We start from the raw sequence: 17,809 nt of genomic DNA on the forward strand, positions 1-17,809 counted from the left end.
CCTAAATCGTTGAAGGAAAAAATATTTTATAAAATATTTCAAAAATCCATTACTATTTAAAAAAATATATTAGTTTTCTTGGAAAGAAATTCAAAAATATACATCTGTACACATACAATTTCAAATATTAAAGTCTTTGGATAAAACAACTGAAAAATTCACATTTGTATACGGAATGTTAAATTTTTTGGGGAAAAGTTCAAAAATTAAATTTTAAGTATTAAATTTTTGAGAAAAAAGTTTGTAAAATCCATAAATAATCACAATTATTAAATTATTGGAAAACAAATTTGAAAAATTAAATAAAATTTCAAATATTAAAGTTGAAAAAAAAAAAAATCTTAAATTTTCTAGAAAGTAACAAAAATTCCTTATTTTTATGTTGACCCGTCAAATGTATTGGATGAAAATATTATTAATCTTCTTTTTTTTTTTTAATTATGCTAAAATGATTTCATAATAATTACATACCTAAGATTTTGTAAACGTACAAATCATTCTTCCTTGGAAGGGGGAAAAAATCCTCAACTAGGTAATTAAAATCCAAAACTACTTCTTTGAATCCATGTGCCATTCTCTTTCTGACATATTTCAAATTTTAATTACTGATAAAAAGCTCGTTAAATTCTCATTCTGTTTTCAGAATTTTTTATTATTTATACCCTGTATCAAATTGAATTCCTCTCAGCGTCAAAAGTGTCATTTATAATTAGAAGACTCTCCTATAGTCAAATGAAGTATTTATGTATGTCAATAGAACTAATTTATATTCATCCATCCCTTGTGGTTTGTTTTCATAATGAATAACATGTGATTATTGTTAAGGACACCATTTAGATGAGGAATGAATAATACCTTTGTCAAGGTTAAAGTGATTATGTATTATAATATATGATAGTAATCTGTATTGTTCGAATCGTTGCTCAACGTCGTTCAAATCATGATTAAAATTAAAATAAAATGCAAATATGGAGTGTACTTACTAGGATTTCTTATTTCCTGATTAATTGTTGTTCCGCTAAATTCCGAGAAAATAATATCTAAAAGTGTACATCCCGGATGAACAGGTTAACAATAATCAGGGGGGTCCGCATGATTATTATATTTGGCGGGGGGGAACATCCTATAGATAAAATATTTTTGGGGAAAATGAGAAAAATTTTATTTTAAATTTTATTTTTTTCAATGATTATTTCAAAAATCTGAAGCTGTTCACAAAAAATTTTGAAAAATTAAATTTTATATATTAAATTTTTTCAAAAACTCATAGTTATTCAAAAGAAATTAAAATTTTTGTTTAAAAATTTCAAAAATTAAATTTGCAAAAAAAAATTACAAAAATATCTAATAAAATTTTTAATTAAAAAAAAAAAAAAAAAGAATAATAAATTTTCTAGAAAAAAGCAAAAATTCCATAATTGAAGGGGCTACAGCCCCTTTAGCCCACCTCCTTTGGACGCCCCAGATACTTGCTATGTTATTTAAGTAATTGAATTCATATTTATAGAAAAAAACGTAATTTATTAACTTTTTGTAAAAGATGTAAGATTAAAACGTACTTTGTGATTGTTTTTTGTTTTTTTTATGTTCTTTTTGTGAAATACAGAGCACATCATTTGTTCTGTGTAGCATCAATTACTTTATATCAATTTACTTTTCATTTAATGAACTTACTAAATAAAAAACCATTAAATGCAAGATTTCTAGGGATTTATTGCGGTTGTACTATGTACACTTGCGAGGAAATCCCCGGATCTTGAGACATAAACCCTAGTACTTACACTACTAACTTATTTTTCAACGTTAATTGCTATTAATATTATACATTACAAAAAGGGATAGGATGAGAAAAGGAAGCCTCAGAAGACTCTCTCAAGTACTAAGATTGAATGTGAACATACTTTTATAAGGATAAGGGTCCATCATGCAAAGCGAATATTTTAATGATCCTCCTCTTTCGGGAGAAGAGGAAGAAGCGGATGTTCTTGAGGGAGATGAAGAAGGAGACGTGATTGGAGAATTACATTCACGTGTTTCATCATCAAATATCTATTATGATACCATGATCCCTCCCTCTGCTGCGGATCAAAGTTTGATGGAGGCTCTTTTAATGAGTAAAGCCCTTACATTTAAAAGATCAAATTCTGTTGACTCTACACTCAGTTCATTACTCAGTGAAAATGATTGTCGATGTGATGATTGTATACTCGGTCTTAATGATGCCATCGAGTGCAATGTAGTAACTGAGAATGGAGAAACTCTTCAAAAACATCTTAAAAAACGTAAAAAGGTAAGATGAACAAAACGCTAGTTTTACCCTTTTCTTTGACACACAACCTCTCTCTCTGACACTCACTCTGTTTCATGTTAACTCTTTTATTCTAAGATAATATATGGATGGACATTTTTTTTCATTAATGTATTTTATTAGACATTATCGATGTATTTGATTGACAGGATGTAGGCCTTGGACGGATTGAAACTTAAAATAATTAACTATAGGTATTTAATTCACTATTAAAAGGTTTAGTGGTCCTTTATTGTGTATAAAGTTCCGATATTTTTTATATATCTGTACAAATCAATTCTTTCCAGACAAGCCTAATTAAATCATAAATAGTTAATTATTATACTTAATATTAATCATGAATCAATATCTATTCAAAAATTGAAATAATAAAAATAGCTTGTTACATTATGATGATTGAAATTAATAATGAATCAAACAATTTAGTCTATAGGATTTAAATTAGCATATTCTTAAAATATACACTTGTCTTATTAAAATAATTAATCTAATTGAAAGTAAAAAAAATATTTTTATTCAATTAATTAGTTATTGAATAATTTAATTGCCATTACTTTATGTTTTCTTATTAATCCTTTCAAGGAATTCAATTTTAAATAATATATAAAAATAGATTTATTGACTAATAATTTTTAATACCGAAATAACGAATAAAGTTATAAATATGTTTTAAATAACAGGCTCTTAGTAATGAACTTCTTCTTCTCATAACTTTACTCAGCTTCTTTGATAGTAATGCGAAATAAGCCTCTGAGAAAAGCATAATAAAGAGAAAATTATCAACTTTATTTTTTTTTACTGCGTTAAGTTAATTTTTTTTTACTGCGTTAAGTTAATTTTTTTTCTTTGTTAAAGATTAAGCTATAATTAAAACAATGCGCTAAAACAAGCCTGTTAGCTTGAGAATTTTTTTTTGGGCTACATCAAAATTTTCCTTGCTCAAAATGTAGCTCTTGAGACACCATAGATCACCACACTACATCTTTGTTCTTTTTTAAGTTTGCAATTTTTCTTCCCTTTCCAGGATTTTCATTATTAATTCAATTAAAAGATTAAATTCAACGTGGTTTTGTAATTAGTAGTGATGTGACGATTCCAAAAAAATAATTCTGATGCCTATTCCGATCCAATTTTCATAAAAAATCCGATGACGATTCTTTAATATCTTAAATAATAGTTAAAAAATTGAATTTTGCTATAAATTTCTAAGAATTACAATTGATAAAATAAGTCACCTTCCCTTAATAGCAAACTAAGTTTATATTATTCAGACAACACTCGCTTTTTCATATGTTTTTGTCAGTTGAGTCTGTCTGATTAAAAGTAAAGGACTCTAGGCTAAGAGTGGACTCTCAAGCCTAGGGAAGTAGGATTTCGTAGTTTTCAATTCTGATTTGCTTAAAATTAGAAACTACTTCATGTCCCTCCAGACACGGAGCCATTTTGAAGAAGCTGTCTCCCCTGAATTGAAAATAGAAAAATAAGAATGACTACGTCACAACTATACCACAATATTATAGGTAGGTGTTAGGAACATAGTTTTCCTTGTTTTTATATTCAATTGTTTATTTTCCCCTTAACCGCTCTTTTCCTAGAATCCTTTAATTAAAAGGAACTGACTCCTCTACATAATTATTAATTCAAAAAGAGTATTAATACAAATATTGTTTTAGTAACTTTGATTCAAAAAGAATATTAATACATAGGTATGTTAAAATCGTAAAGACACCTACTACAAAAATTTACACAATCGGATTAAATAGCTATACCATATGATTTATTTTTTTTCAAACTATTTATTCAGCAAGTTTTTTATTGTTTAACACATTACTTATCACTACTATTAGTTTATTCAATTTTCAGAATGCTATGTAAGACTTAGTAAATTACATTATTTAAACAGATTTATATAGTGCAATTAGTATATTATGTAGTATAAAATATAGTCAATTTCCTCTCCATCATTATTATCATAATAAGAGAATTATAATTATCAAAATCTTTCTCAACAAAAACAAAACATTCATATTACATTTATTATTAAATGAATAAAGTATTTTAAATATGACACAAGGTGCCAGGAAAAAATCTCGAGGAAAAAATGGCCGGAGAAAATAAAAGAAAAAGTATCTAGATGTACAAAATGGCCAGATTCGTTTAAACAGATATTTCAAGGAAAAAATGGCAAGAGAAAAAAAATAGAAACGTGTCAAAGTGTACAAAATGGCTAGATTTGTTTAAACAGATATCATAACGAAAAAATGGCAGTGGAAAAAATGGCTAGATTCATTTAAAGGGATATCACAGGGAAAAAATGGCAGGGGAAAAGAAAGGAAAATTGTATATGTGTTAGAAATGGCTAGATTCCTTTGAACGGATATCACAAGTAAAAAAGGAAACTTGTATACGTGTAAAAAAATGGCTAGATTCCTTTTAAACGGATATCACAAGGAAAAAAGGAAACGTGTATACGTGTAAAAATGGCTAATTTTGTTTAAACAGATATTGTAAGGAAAAAATGGCCGGAGAAAAAAAAAGTAAAAGTGTCCAGGTGTAAAAAATTGCTAGATTCACGTTATACTTATATCACAAGGAAAAAAATGGCAGGATAAAAAAAATGTCTAGGCGTAAAAAATGACTAGATTCGTTTAAAGAGATATCACAAGGAAAAAATGGGAGTTCAAAAAATGGCAAGTGGGGAAAAAAATGTCTAGGTGTAAAAAATGGCTAAATTCGTTTAAACAGATATCCCAATGAAAAAAATGGCAGTAAAAGAAAAAGGAAAAGTGTCTATGTGTAAACAATAGCTAGATTCGTTGAAACGTCTATCACAAGGAAAATGGCAGGTGGAAAAAAGAAAAAATGTCTAGGTGTAAAAAGTGGCTAGATTCGTTTAAACGTGTATCACAAGGAAAATGGGAGTGGAAAATATGGCAGTTAAAAAAAAGGAAAGTTGTCTATCTGTAAAAAATGGCTACATTGGTTAAAACGGATGTCCCAAGGAAAAAATAGCAGGAGGAAAAAAGTAAATAAAAAATACCTACACACGTATTAAAAATGGCTAGATTCGTTTAAAAAGATATCACAGGGAAGAATGGCAAGTGAATTAAAAAGGATTAGTGTCTAAGTGTAAAAATGGCTTGATTCGTTTAAAGAGATATCACAAAGAAAATATGGCAGGTGAAAAAAAGCAAAATGTCTAGTTGTAAAAAGTGGCTAGATTCAATTAAACGGAAAAAATGGCAGGTTTTAAAAAAAGGAAAATTGTCAATGTGTAAATAAAGGCTAGATTTGTCTAAACGGATACCACAAGGAAAAAATGGCAGTGGAAAAAATAGCAAGTGAAAAGAAAGGAAAATTGACTATGTGTAGAAAATGGCTAGATTTGTTTAAAAAGATATCACAAGGAAAGATTAGCAGGAGAAAAAAAGAAAAAATATTTAAGTTTACAAAATGGCAGGAGAAAAAATGTCTAGGTGTACAAAATGGCTAGATTCAGTTAAACAGATATCACAAGGGAAAAATGGCAGGTGAAAAAAAATAAAAGGAAAATTGTCTATGCGTAAAAAATGGCTAGATTTGTTTAAATGGATACCACAAGGAAAAATTGGAAGGAGAAACAAAAAGAAAAAATGTCTAGGTGTAATAAATGGCTAGATTAGTTTGAACGGATATCACAATGAAATATTGGCAGGAGAAAAAAAAATGTCTAGGTGTAAAAAATGTCTAGATTCAATTAAACGGATATCACAAGGAAAGAATGGCAGTTGGAAGGGGAAAAAAAGAAAAAGGAAAATTGTCTATGTGTAAAAAATGGCTAGATTTTTTTATAGAGATATCACAAGGAAAAATTGAGAGGAGAAACAAAAAAAAAATGTCTAGGTGTAATAAGTGGCTAGATTCGTTTAAACGGATATCACAAGGAAATATTGGCAGGAGAAAAAAAAAATGTCTAGGTGTAAAAAATGGCTAGATTCAATTAAACGGATATCACAAGGAAAGAATGGCAGTTGGAAGGTGAAAAAAAAAAGGAAAAATGTCTATGTGTAAAAAATGGCTAGATTTTTTTATAGGGATATCACAAGGAAAAATTGAGAGGAGAAACAAAAAAAATGTCTAGGTGTAATAAATGGCTAGATTCGTTTAAACGGATATCACAAGGAAATATTGGCAGGAGAAAAAAAATGTCTAGGTGTAAAAAATGGCTAGATTCAATTAAACGGATATCACAAGGAAAGAATGGCAGTTGGAAGGGAAAGAAAACGGAAAATTGTCTATGTGTAAAAAATGGCTAGATTTGTTTAAAGAGATATCACAAGGAAAAATTGGCAGGAGAAACAAAAAGAACAAATGTTTAGGTGTAAAAAATGGCTAGATTCGTTTAACGGATATCACAAGGGGAAAATGGCAGGAGAAAAAATGTCTAGGTGTAAAAAATGGCTAGATTCGTTTAAACGGATATCACAAGGGAAAAATGGCAGGAGAAAAAATGTCTAGGTGTAGAAAATGGCTAGATTTGTTTCAACGGATATCACAAGTAAAAAAATGGGAGTGGAAAATATGGCAGTTAAAAAAAAAGGAAAGTTGTCTATCTGTAAAAAATGGCTACATTTGTTAAAACGGATATCACAAGGGAAAAATAGCAGGAGGAAGAAAGGATACGTGTGTAGGTGTTAAAAATGGCTAGATTCATTTAAAGAGATATCACAAGGAAAAAATGGCAGGAGAAAAAAAGAAAAAATGTCTAGGTGTACAAAATGGCTAGATTCGTTTAAACTCATATCACCAAACCTATCAACAATACAATATATAATAACATAAAAGATAAATAAACAAATACTACAGCGGTTCGAATGAAAGAAGTACTAATCACTTTATTCTACCATTACTCATGGATTGACAATCACGCATTAGCATGATATTAGACAAGAGCAATAATTTCCACTTTGTTATGATCCAGGATGTGTCAGAAGAAGAGGCAGTTGTCTGTTGTGCGACAAGTCAATCAAAGGATTCGATGAGGTAGTCAAAGGTGGAGTCGTTGGCGAGTACGATGAAAATTGTAAAGCTCAGTACTGTTGGAGCAATCTAAAATTGCAATAGAACGATGGGTTGCACTACGTAGCTACCTAAAGGCTCGAATTTGTATATCTAGGACTGTGAATTCATACTGCCAATGTATCAAGCCAAGTTATGAGAACCATAAAATGTGACTTATAGGCCCTTTGAACGAATTTTTATTTGGATTTTTCTATTTTGATACAATGCCTTTTGAATAGTTAACTATGTTTGTTCTAACATATAATTGTCTTTTTGTTTATTTAAGTACATTCATTCATTTCAATTTAAAACAAGAATCCGGCTCCAACTTCATTAACTTGTAATAAATATATTATTATAAATTCCTTCGTCAATGTTTAACTCCATCAATTAATTTATTTAATGACTAAATGTTAATACATATTGTGTCTATAGCTTGTAGCTACGGTTGTTATTATCTTCTTGATATGGTGTGTTTGTAGGAAGGATTTATGTATGGAATACTTTGTTAGTTGGATGTTATTTGTAGTAGAAGTAAGTCGATAAGAATGAATATATTCAAGGGTTGAAACTATGAATGGATCCATTCACTTTAAGATTCAGATATAAGTCTCTAGTTGTGAAATATAAAATAATATATGTTAACTACAAATACTAATAGGTACTACAACAATTTGAAGTTATTACGCTGAAAGGTCACGTTTTACGTTCCAACACTGTATATGAAAGATAAACAAAAACAAGAAATGCCATGTAAATATCGGAAGATACCTAATTATCTTGGCCACAACTCTCTTTCATTGGACAGGATAAATCATATTTCTCAATTACTACAGTTATTCAGCTCTCTTCGACGAAAAAAACTTCATCGAAATTGCTATTATAAACAAATTTTAGTTGGAAACTATCCATACTGTGGTCCTCGCAACTCACAAGAACTGAACTTATTATTTTTAGTGGCACATTTGCTTACATTCACGGCGGAATGATAAGCCTCGCCCTCATGATTCAGAATATATAAACTGTTACAAGTTCATATGATCAAGTTAAGTACTAGAAACTTTCATGTTCAATAAGACACTTGCAAAGTAATGCTAAAATATCATATATAGCGTTCAAAAAATATTCCGTTCACAAGCCTGAGATATATATTTATAACATTGATGTTGTGTACAATCCTGATTTTGTACAGGTTACAACATGAATTTGTGGATTGTAAAAGTTACAATTTGTAAGTCCCGTATTTGCCTTATTTAATTACAATATAATTAGTCATTTTAAATAACTACCAAATATTAATTGATAGGATGATTTCCTTTTTCTACATTAAAATTCCTTATTTATTATTTGCTAGCGGTAGTCCACAATATTACTTTGAGTAATTAGATGGCAGCTATAGTACTGATTTTGCTTTAATTATAAAGAAAATAACTCCCCAAACAATGTTGTTACTCTCCGTTTTTCATTATTACACTCACAGGTAGCTACTAACAGGGGCATCTGCAGAATAATATATATATAATAGGGTAGCAAAACGCGGGAAAAAAATTAATGATGGATTTAGAAATCCATCAATAATTTTATACTTTCAATAAAAGGCAAAAAATAATGTTAACAAAACATGTAGACAAGGTTTTTGAAAAACTTTTTTTACTCAATATGGCCACCTTCATGTTCAATCACAGCCTATACACGTCGCCTGAAGGCCATGCAGGAGATAATGAAAAACTCATCTGACAAATTGTCCCTTAGACAACTATGGAGGACTTCACTGAGTCTAAATTTGTGTATGAGGTCCTATTAATTTCCCTGCCCAAAGTACTCTGTTGTGTCTTAACGATGTTGATAAGAGACAAACTATTGATAGAGGGACTCTAGGAACGACCGAGAGAAACAAGGAGTGGTGTGAAGGAATAATACTATGAAGACCACTCCTCGCAGAGGGTCTGCACTCTATCAAAGGGACAGGAGCATCCTGCTCGTCAGAAACCACCATCTCCCTCTGTGTACCCTATTCCAACCCTGGATGATCACGTCACGGAAAGAAATAAACACATTCTCAAGAGGCACACCATCATCCAATGTACGATCCTGACCCATCGGTCTATCCAGTGGAGAAACAAACACATTCTCCACCTGTGCACTGTTCCCTTTCATCCTCCACGAGCCCCAATGCCCGGCGCACACCGTACTGCTCCCCCTTTCGGAGATGGGCTAGGATCGTCTCCCCGTCGACGAAAAAGGATTGCCCAACTCTATCAAGGTGAGCTTCGCCGACGATCCCACAATAGGGAGGTCACGTTGTTCGGATACCATTCTTGTTGTGTCTTGACGAGGTTGATAAGACACAAACTGTTGACACAAGGAATCCAGGAACGACGGAGAGCCACAAAGGGAAGGCATGGAGGAATAATACTATGATAGATTTAAAAGGGACACATGACGTATGTTATATTTGTATAGAATATAAACAACTACTCTACATAAGAAGTAATGCTGGGCTATTTATACCATAAGAATGAACAATGTACTTTACATATAGAACATATTAAATAATAATCAGAAGGATAAGACGAGGGGAGAAGAAGAGAATGTACATATACACTAGACGCTCTATATAAAAATGCCTAGTGGATTCAAATCTGGTGAGGAAGGGGGCAACATTTCTTTGGGCAGAATCGAGCCATGTCAACTGCGTAGAACTTTTGGTATTTGGCAGACGTGTAAGAGGGGACGCCGTCCTGAGTCAACTCGTAATTACCCTACGGATAGTTGGTCTTCAGTCGTGGCAAGATAGTGATTCTAAGCGCCTTTTAGTATGCCTTCTGGCCGATTTTCTGTACTGCCTTGAAAAAGAACGGAGGCATCTTCTTTCCATCAGAGGCCACAACGCCGAGGAACATTGTTTGGGTGTAGTAAACTCTTTAAACTTCCTTATTTCCGAAAGCAAGCGGTAGGTCTGGCAGTTGTGGAGTTGATCAACTGTGAAAATCTTGTGGTCCGATAATTTTTTGGGAATTGATCCATTTTCCAAAAACCAAGCCTCCCCTAGACGCCCCTGAGTTTGTAGGTTAAGGATACAGAAGCATTGACAAGGACACTGAATGTTTGACTTCATCGTCAACACAGTTACAATAAGTTTTTGTTAACCTCCAGTTTCCACCTTTTCTTACTCAAAGGAGAGGCTGCGAGTGGAATATGTAGGTAGTTTTTAAAGTTTCTTTTTTTATACATACATATATACCTATTATTATGATTTAATATTCATTTAATGGTATAATGAATCGTGAGTTATATCCATCCTTGGTTTCATAATTTTCATGCGTGACTTAATCTATTTTATTTTTCAAGGAATATTATTTTTTGAAATATATTATGGCAAACCACTTTTGACTTTTCATTATTGATTTTTTAAAAATGGCATCAATATTTAATCTCATTTCCAGGTATATTATTCATTCATGAAATAATATTTAAAAATTAAAGAATAAATACCCTTGTTCCATTAATTCCTGTATAATATTTAGGAAGTGAATTGGTTCTTATCCATTGTAAGGGAATGATACTTTCTAGATTCATAATAGTAATTTTTATAAGGATACAACTCAATCATTAGTTTGCATAAAGTAAATCCTTTGATCTTAAATTGTAGCTGATATAATAAAACGTCATGATAGTAAAGCATGAAACATTCTTCAAATTATCAGGGTTACCATATGGATTTTCCTTCTTCTTTTTTTTATAAATATGACCGAAATTTTCCGATTTAGCCTCGTTGGTCACCATATCTAGTCGCGGGGCTTTCAGTACTATCTGTTATTTTGTTTGTGAGTGCTAAGTGTGACTCTACTTTTGTTTCTTCCACAACAATGGATCAAAAACAATTTAGTCTTACAATTTTACACTACTTCTTTACATAGGACAAAATACCGTTCAAGCTCATGTAGGGCTTGAAAAGTGTTATGCGTACTCTGCTACATAAAGCGAATAAAAAAATTAATGATAATTTTGAAAAAAAATTGAACGACTTTGTGGCGGCCATGACTTTTTAGCCCATTATCTTATAATAACATAATTGTCTAAACGACGCATCAACAATTCTAATCTAATTGACTCGAAATAAAATGTATTAAGAGAAAAAAGAGATATATAATTAAAAAAATCTACCAAGATATTGTATTAAGCCGTACACCAATTGGTTAGACGAAACCCCATGATCAATATATGTACAATATATTGGTCGTACCGACACTTTTTTGTCCTTTTTTGACACTGCTTGGAGTTGGTAAATGAAAATTCGTAGATCACGTTGAAGTGTAATTTTCTCGACTTGTACGTTAATTAGAGAGTTCATCTATTGTATCATTTTTGTATACAATGACTTTGCATACTATAATCTTCCATCCTATAGAAACTACAGACTGTTACACCACCTTGCGGAGAATATATTTGTTTTTGTTTGTTCATGCCCTATTAACTCATAATCCAAGGTACCTTTAATCTTTTGCGACAAAGTGGCATTTATGAATGTATGTATGTTCATAATATTATAATTAGGATGCACTTAATAGTGAAATGACCTTACATTATTTGTTTTCTGTACTTAAATAGCTCCTTTGTTTGAATTACTCTCTGCATCACATATATATATATATATGTGAGTGAGTATCATGTGTGTATTGTATACGCTACGATTAATAATGGAATTTGATACTTTTTACCTCTATATGCATAAAAATTGAGTCTAATGTTACATATGCTTGTTCCTACAATTCATATATCCAACGTGGAATTCATTAATAGAAATAATAAGTGTCTTGTGATTTGCTCTTTGTTCGTTTACAAAATTTATTAATAATTATAATTCATTCCCTTGTTATAACGCAAAAATCAATCAAGGTATTTACAGACGTTTCCGCACGATTATATATATATTTTTTTTGGGGTGGTGGAGGTGAAGGGGCTTGTTTTAAAAAAATTTCAATAATAAATTTTTTGAAAAAAAAAATTAAATATAAAATATTTTATAATTTTTCTTTAAAATCCAAGGTTTTCTACAAATAATTAATTATTTTGGAAAAATAAATTTTTAAACTTTTGAAGCGAAATTTTTGGAAAAATTCTCTATTTATACAAAAAAATATTTTTTTTGAAAAAAGTATAAAAAATATTTATAAATAACTTTTTTGGAGTTTTAGTTATAAATCACTTTTTTGGAGTTTTAGTTATAAATCACTTTTTTGGAGTTTTAGTTATAAATAAATTTTTATGAAATTTAGTTATAAATAAATTTTTATGAAATTTAGTTATAAATAAATTTGCATTAATTATTTCGGAAAAAAAAAATCAGAAATTAAATTTCAAATATAACATTTTTTTGGAAAAAAATCTCGAAAATCAATAGATTTTTACAAAAAAATAATTTTTTGAAAAAATATTAAATTTAAAAAAAGAAAATTCAAGATACATTTTTTGGAGTTTAATTTTAAAAATCCATAGGTATTTACAAAAATTAATTCTTTCGGAAAAAAAAATCAAAAATTAAATTTCAAATATAAAAAATTTCAAAAATGGAATTTTTTGTAAAAAAATCTAAATTATCAACAGATTTTTGAAAAATAAATGTTTGGAGAAGAGTTTTAAATATTAAATTTTTGGAGTTGTTTTTTTAAAAATCCATAGTTATTTACAAAAAAAGTTGTTCTTTTTTGAAAAAAAATTTAATTTAAAATGTTCAAAAACTTAATGTCTAGTTTAAAAATCTAAAAAATTAACAGATTTTAACAAAAAATTCATTTCTATAGATAAAAATTTTAAATATTGAATTTTTTGCTTTGCTCTACAATTTACACAAATGACAAAAAAAAAATTCTAGTAAAACTAGAAAATTTCATTAATTTGGGGGGAGGGCATCGGCCCTCAAGTCACTCCCTGCAAACACCCTTTGACTTGAATTAAAGTATTATGAAGAGTCAATGTAGCCGTTTAACTAATGGATACTGAATAAGTTCCTTGAAGGCCAAGTCTGGCACCCGAAAATTATTTTAGTATAATAAAAAATAATACAATTGACGTTGCTGTAATTTGGCGAAATTGTGTTTTTATGGCAAGACAGACACTACCCAATAACCTCGGAAGGGGTACACCAAAGTGCTATGAATTATTTCAAACGGTACAATATAATATCTAGTAATCCAAACTGGGTGTATTTTGAAAACCTTTTAAAAATTACATTTTTGATCACCTCTCAATAAAGGACGGGGATAGATCAAGAAGACCCCCAACACAGCCCCTCACCAATAGTATTTAAAAGAACCTTGTGATGAGAGTATTATCACGCCCTTTTAATCCCAATTTACACATGGAATTTGGTCTATGATTATCTGCAAAGTTCAAGCATTAGCATTCTCTATCTCCGTTAAATATCTTGCTTAGAAATCAATCTCCTTCATAGCCTAAACTTACTTTGTAGACAAGATCTGAAAGCGGATGAAGGACATTAGAATTGAATGGAGCAAGTTGAGACAGTTGGAAAGTGCAAAGAAGATTGTAAATTTTCTAAAGACCAACAAAATTCAGGCAAAGTTTGGCTCTTTTCCGATAATTTTTTTTCACTTTTTTTCACAACACCCGAACTTCTAGACAATGTTTCAGCTTCAGTGAGGCATGTCTTCAGAGCAAAAAACCCAGTAGTCAGTACAGATGAAGTTTACCCTTCAATTTTTGTGGCGAGGAAGGAGCAGCTCAATGCAGATGCTAACATCGAACTTAGGGATAAGAAAATTCTACATTGGACCAAAAAAATGTTCAGAGACAACTTTGTTTTTACTCAAAACGGAACCCTGTGTCATCGCCCCGCTAATACCCAGGCATTCCTAAGAGACAACTTTCAGGTCTTTTTGGACCTCAAAATGTTGCCGCTCTCCTCTCCGGATGCGGACCTCTTGGACTATTCCATCTAAGTGCGTATGGAGGACAGAGAGTTTGGTACTCATCATAGGAGTGTCCAGTCTCAAGATGGTTCGATCAAGAAGGAGTGGACCAAGCTAGGGTCTGACTACAAAGTCATGGTCTGCAAGAGATTTAGGTCTCATATTAAGGCAATTATTAGGGCAAAGTGTTCACATATTGAATAAAACTTGTGTTAAACTTTATTTCCAGATCCTTTATAAAATAAATATCCTAACTAAACCTTATTTCAAATTTTACTCTTTAAAAATTAAAAATAATCAAATGTCACTAGATAAGATCAACTCTGTGATTACGTTGATTTAATAGTTTAGCCGTGATAGTTTTGTCATAGAATGCTTTTTTTTCTTCATTTCCAAATCTCCAAGATATCCCAAACCCTGTTACATAACCCCCTCCACCATCCTGCTGCTCCTAATAAACCGTACTATACATGTTGCGTTTACTTTAAACATAATATGTACAGTATTTTGATGGTGGATAAAAAGGGATTATTATTGTCTCAACTATTCTGGTATCCCCTATCTACGAGTTCATTGATCCACCTCCATCATCCCTAATTGCTAAAATTAATTGGTTTTTGTTTTAAATATATACTAATTATACACTCAATTTGGCAACCGAGTACCTCTAACTTCCTTCCATAGCTTTACTACTCTGGTTTGCTTAAAAAACATAAACCTGTTTAAAAAAGTGCAATTTAGATTATAATATAAGCATATTCATTTTTTATATATATTATTGACAATATTCGGAATGTTATGAAGGTTTTTTTTTGTTTTATGTTTTTTTGCATAGGGGTGGTAGTTATTATATAGATAATTATCATTTTGATGGAAATTGGTGTTTGATCTAAGAACGTGATTCCCAATACAGGGGTGTCTACAAGAGGTGGGCTAAACAGCCCCCTCCAAATCAAGGAATTTTTGCTTTTTATTATAAAATATAATATTTAAAATTTGATTATATTTTTAAATTTTTGTTCACAAAAATTTAATTTAAAAAAATTAAATACAATTTTTTTTTAAATTTTCTTTGAAAAATTTTGATTTTCAAAAAATCAACTACATTAAATTTAATTTAATTTTTCAATTTTCTTTCTAAAAAATTTAGTTTTCTCTTAATACCTTTGTCTTTTTGAAATTTTTCTCCTAAATCTTTTTTTCAAAATTGAATGTTTAATTTTGAAAGTTTTCTCAAAAAGTTTACTATTTCAAAAATCGGCTTGAACATTTTGTAATAATACTATCCAAAATTTTTTCAAAATTGAATGTTTAATTTTGAAAGTTTTCTCAAAAAGTTTACTATTTCAAAAAAAACATTTTGTAACCAAGACATCCTTCACCATTTTGGCCTTGTATGCCGGTGTGCTCTCTTGTTGGAAGGTGTAATTTCTTCCTTGGTCTACTCCATCCATCCAACCAGGAAATTAAAAGTGCAAAACAAAACCAGTACAATGACAAAGCTGAATATGCACGAGGGTACCCGCTATTGCTAAAGCGCCCGGGGCTATGTGGCGGAGGTTATCAAGAAAGGCGGTTCTCATTATAAATAATTGAATGCCATTCAATGTAACTTTCAAATAATAAAAAAATATGTTTCTATCACATCTACTTCGTTCGTTATAAGCCTTTAAAGATTTTCCTAATTTATCTGGAACACCCTATATAGATAAAATGACAAGTCATGCTTTGTATAAGTCTTCAATACATAAACATATATTGATTTCCTTTGCTTCGTGTGTACCATTAATGATGTAATTAAAATATTTATGTGATTATTCCGTTTTGTAATATTTAAAGTTAAACCATTAGTAGTAGAGAGAGGGAGTGAATCACTTCCTTATCTTGTTTGATCATTAAAAGATGATGCGGTAGGCCATATACAGTATACACGGTACTCCTGTAGGTATACCTATTTGTACTATCATATCAGGACATGTTTTCATATAAATATCTTGAAAAAAATAATATTGATAAGAAGGGAGTTCCGATGGGTTCACGATCTCCCCTCTCTTTGGGGATTTCCGTATTTCTTCACTTGTTGTAAATTATGTATTTTTCGTTTTGTATCTCATAAATTCAATTTAATTATCCTTTGTAAATACTTGTACCCATGTGAGCGCGGTTGTAGTTATACCTCAATCTTAATTATTGTTCCTTTTTTGTATCTCTTTATGAAATTGAAGGATTTGAAAAAAAAAAAAAAAAAAAAAAGAAGTCAAATCTCATTCCTTCAAAATGATTTTAATTAAATGTTTTTTGTTTCAATGTAAAAACATTGTCAATTGTACATGTGTGTAGATTTGATTTTTTTGTTTTTTTCAAATCCTCTAACTTCATATAGAGATACAGGTTGAGACTAAGTCCGAGACGAATTCTCCCTGATTCCCTTTTAATAAATTTTTTTTAGACCGATTTGTACTAATATTTTGGTCAAGACGGCGGTATCAGGGCGTGGAACGAAATATAATCGTTCTCAAATTGTGAAACGATTTTATTTTGTCTCACATTACGGATCATTATTTTTTTCTAATATATCTAATACGTAAATTTATATTGTAAAACCTCCTTGGGTACAACATTTTGAATTGTTTTCTGTCCATTTGATGTCAATATAAAAAACCCGTCCACCCCTTTTGAACCCTCTTAAAAACGCAATATATATTTGACCATGGGAAAATACTGATTTTGTTAAATATAAAGCAATTTTTTCAAATGTTTGAGCCTGTGATTTAATTATTGTGACTGACATTGCTAACTTGCCATGTTCCTTCTTCAGCCATAATGAAGGTACATACTAAGACTAACTCGCTAATGCTCTTCTTCCTTCATTCACCTAATTCCCTATATTAATTCGTATTTAATATATGTTCGCCCTATTTTCGCTTGTACAATAATTTGTTTGTGGATTTCTATTTTTTTTTTATGTATTTTTGAATCTAGAACCCATACATTAAAAAAACTTGGGACATGGGGAATTCAGCTTGTTTTTGGAAAGAAATATAAGCTTTTTATAGTAGAAAACAAATTTGCCCTATAGAGCCCAGGAGTTTGCTCTGATCAGAGGTAAACATAGCCTTATTTACGCAACTCAGAATTTTGAACAACTTTCATCTTATGTCTAAAGTCTCTATTTGTTTCTGTTTTTAAAATAAATGCGTTGTAGTCATTGTTTCTCTAAGGTGGAATAACATCAGACATATGCATAAATTATTTTAATAAAATATAGGTTATAGGTAAATGTTGCTCACATAAAGAGCCATTTTAAAATTATTCTCATCATACAACTACTTTAAACAACAAGCTCATCACTGTCACACTACCTTGCGGAAAACATAACTTTTTAAATTTGTTCATGCCTTGTTCTTTCCAACTATCAAATTATTCATTACCACTTAACAAGAGATAATTCTAATTCAACCAATTAACGTTCAGAACACCCCTTTATACTACAGTTAAATAGGTTATGACGACATCATTGAAACGATGT

At 30.4% G+C, this 17,809-nt stretch overlaps 1 protein-coding gene and 1 long non-coding RNA gene across 4 annotated transcripts in view; one reads left to right on the top strand and one right to left on the bottom strand.

Moving 5' to 3' along the window:
- The window catches only part of LOC121130020 (inositol-trisphosphate 3-kinase A), a 151,119-nt gene that overhangs the window by 99,895 nt on the left and 33,415 nt on the right, over positions 1–17,809 (top strand). For 2 of the 3 annotated variants that reach the window (XM_071893822.1, XM_040725708.2), the window contains one exon: positions 1,837–2,290. The exons of the other annotated variant lie outside the window; for it this stretch is intronic. In XM_071893822.1, the coding sequence (XP_071749923.1) occupies positions 1,925–2,290 (366 nt within the window). In that variant the 5' untranslated portion in view covers positions 1,837–1,924. The remainder of the gene's footprint in view (positions 1–1,836; positions 2,291–17,809) is intronic. 3 annotated transcript variants of the gene reach the window in all.
- LOC121130021 (uncharacterized) lies at positions 7,163–9,785 on the bottom strand. The gene is made up of 2 exons (XR_005868587.2): positions 9,370–9,785; positions 7,163–7,961 (listed from the first exon to the last, which is right to left on the bottom strand). It is a non-coding gene; the product is annotated as an uncharacterized lncRNA (long non-coding RNA).

Source organism: Lepeophtheirus salmonis, chromosome Z, assembly GCF_016086655.4.
Source record: "Lepeophtheirus salmonis chromosome Z, UVic_Lsal_1.4, whole genome shotgun sequence".
NCBI lineage: Eukaryota > Metazoa > Arthropoda > Copepoda > Siphonostomatoida > Caligidae > Lepeophtheirus > Lepeophtheirus salmonis.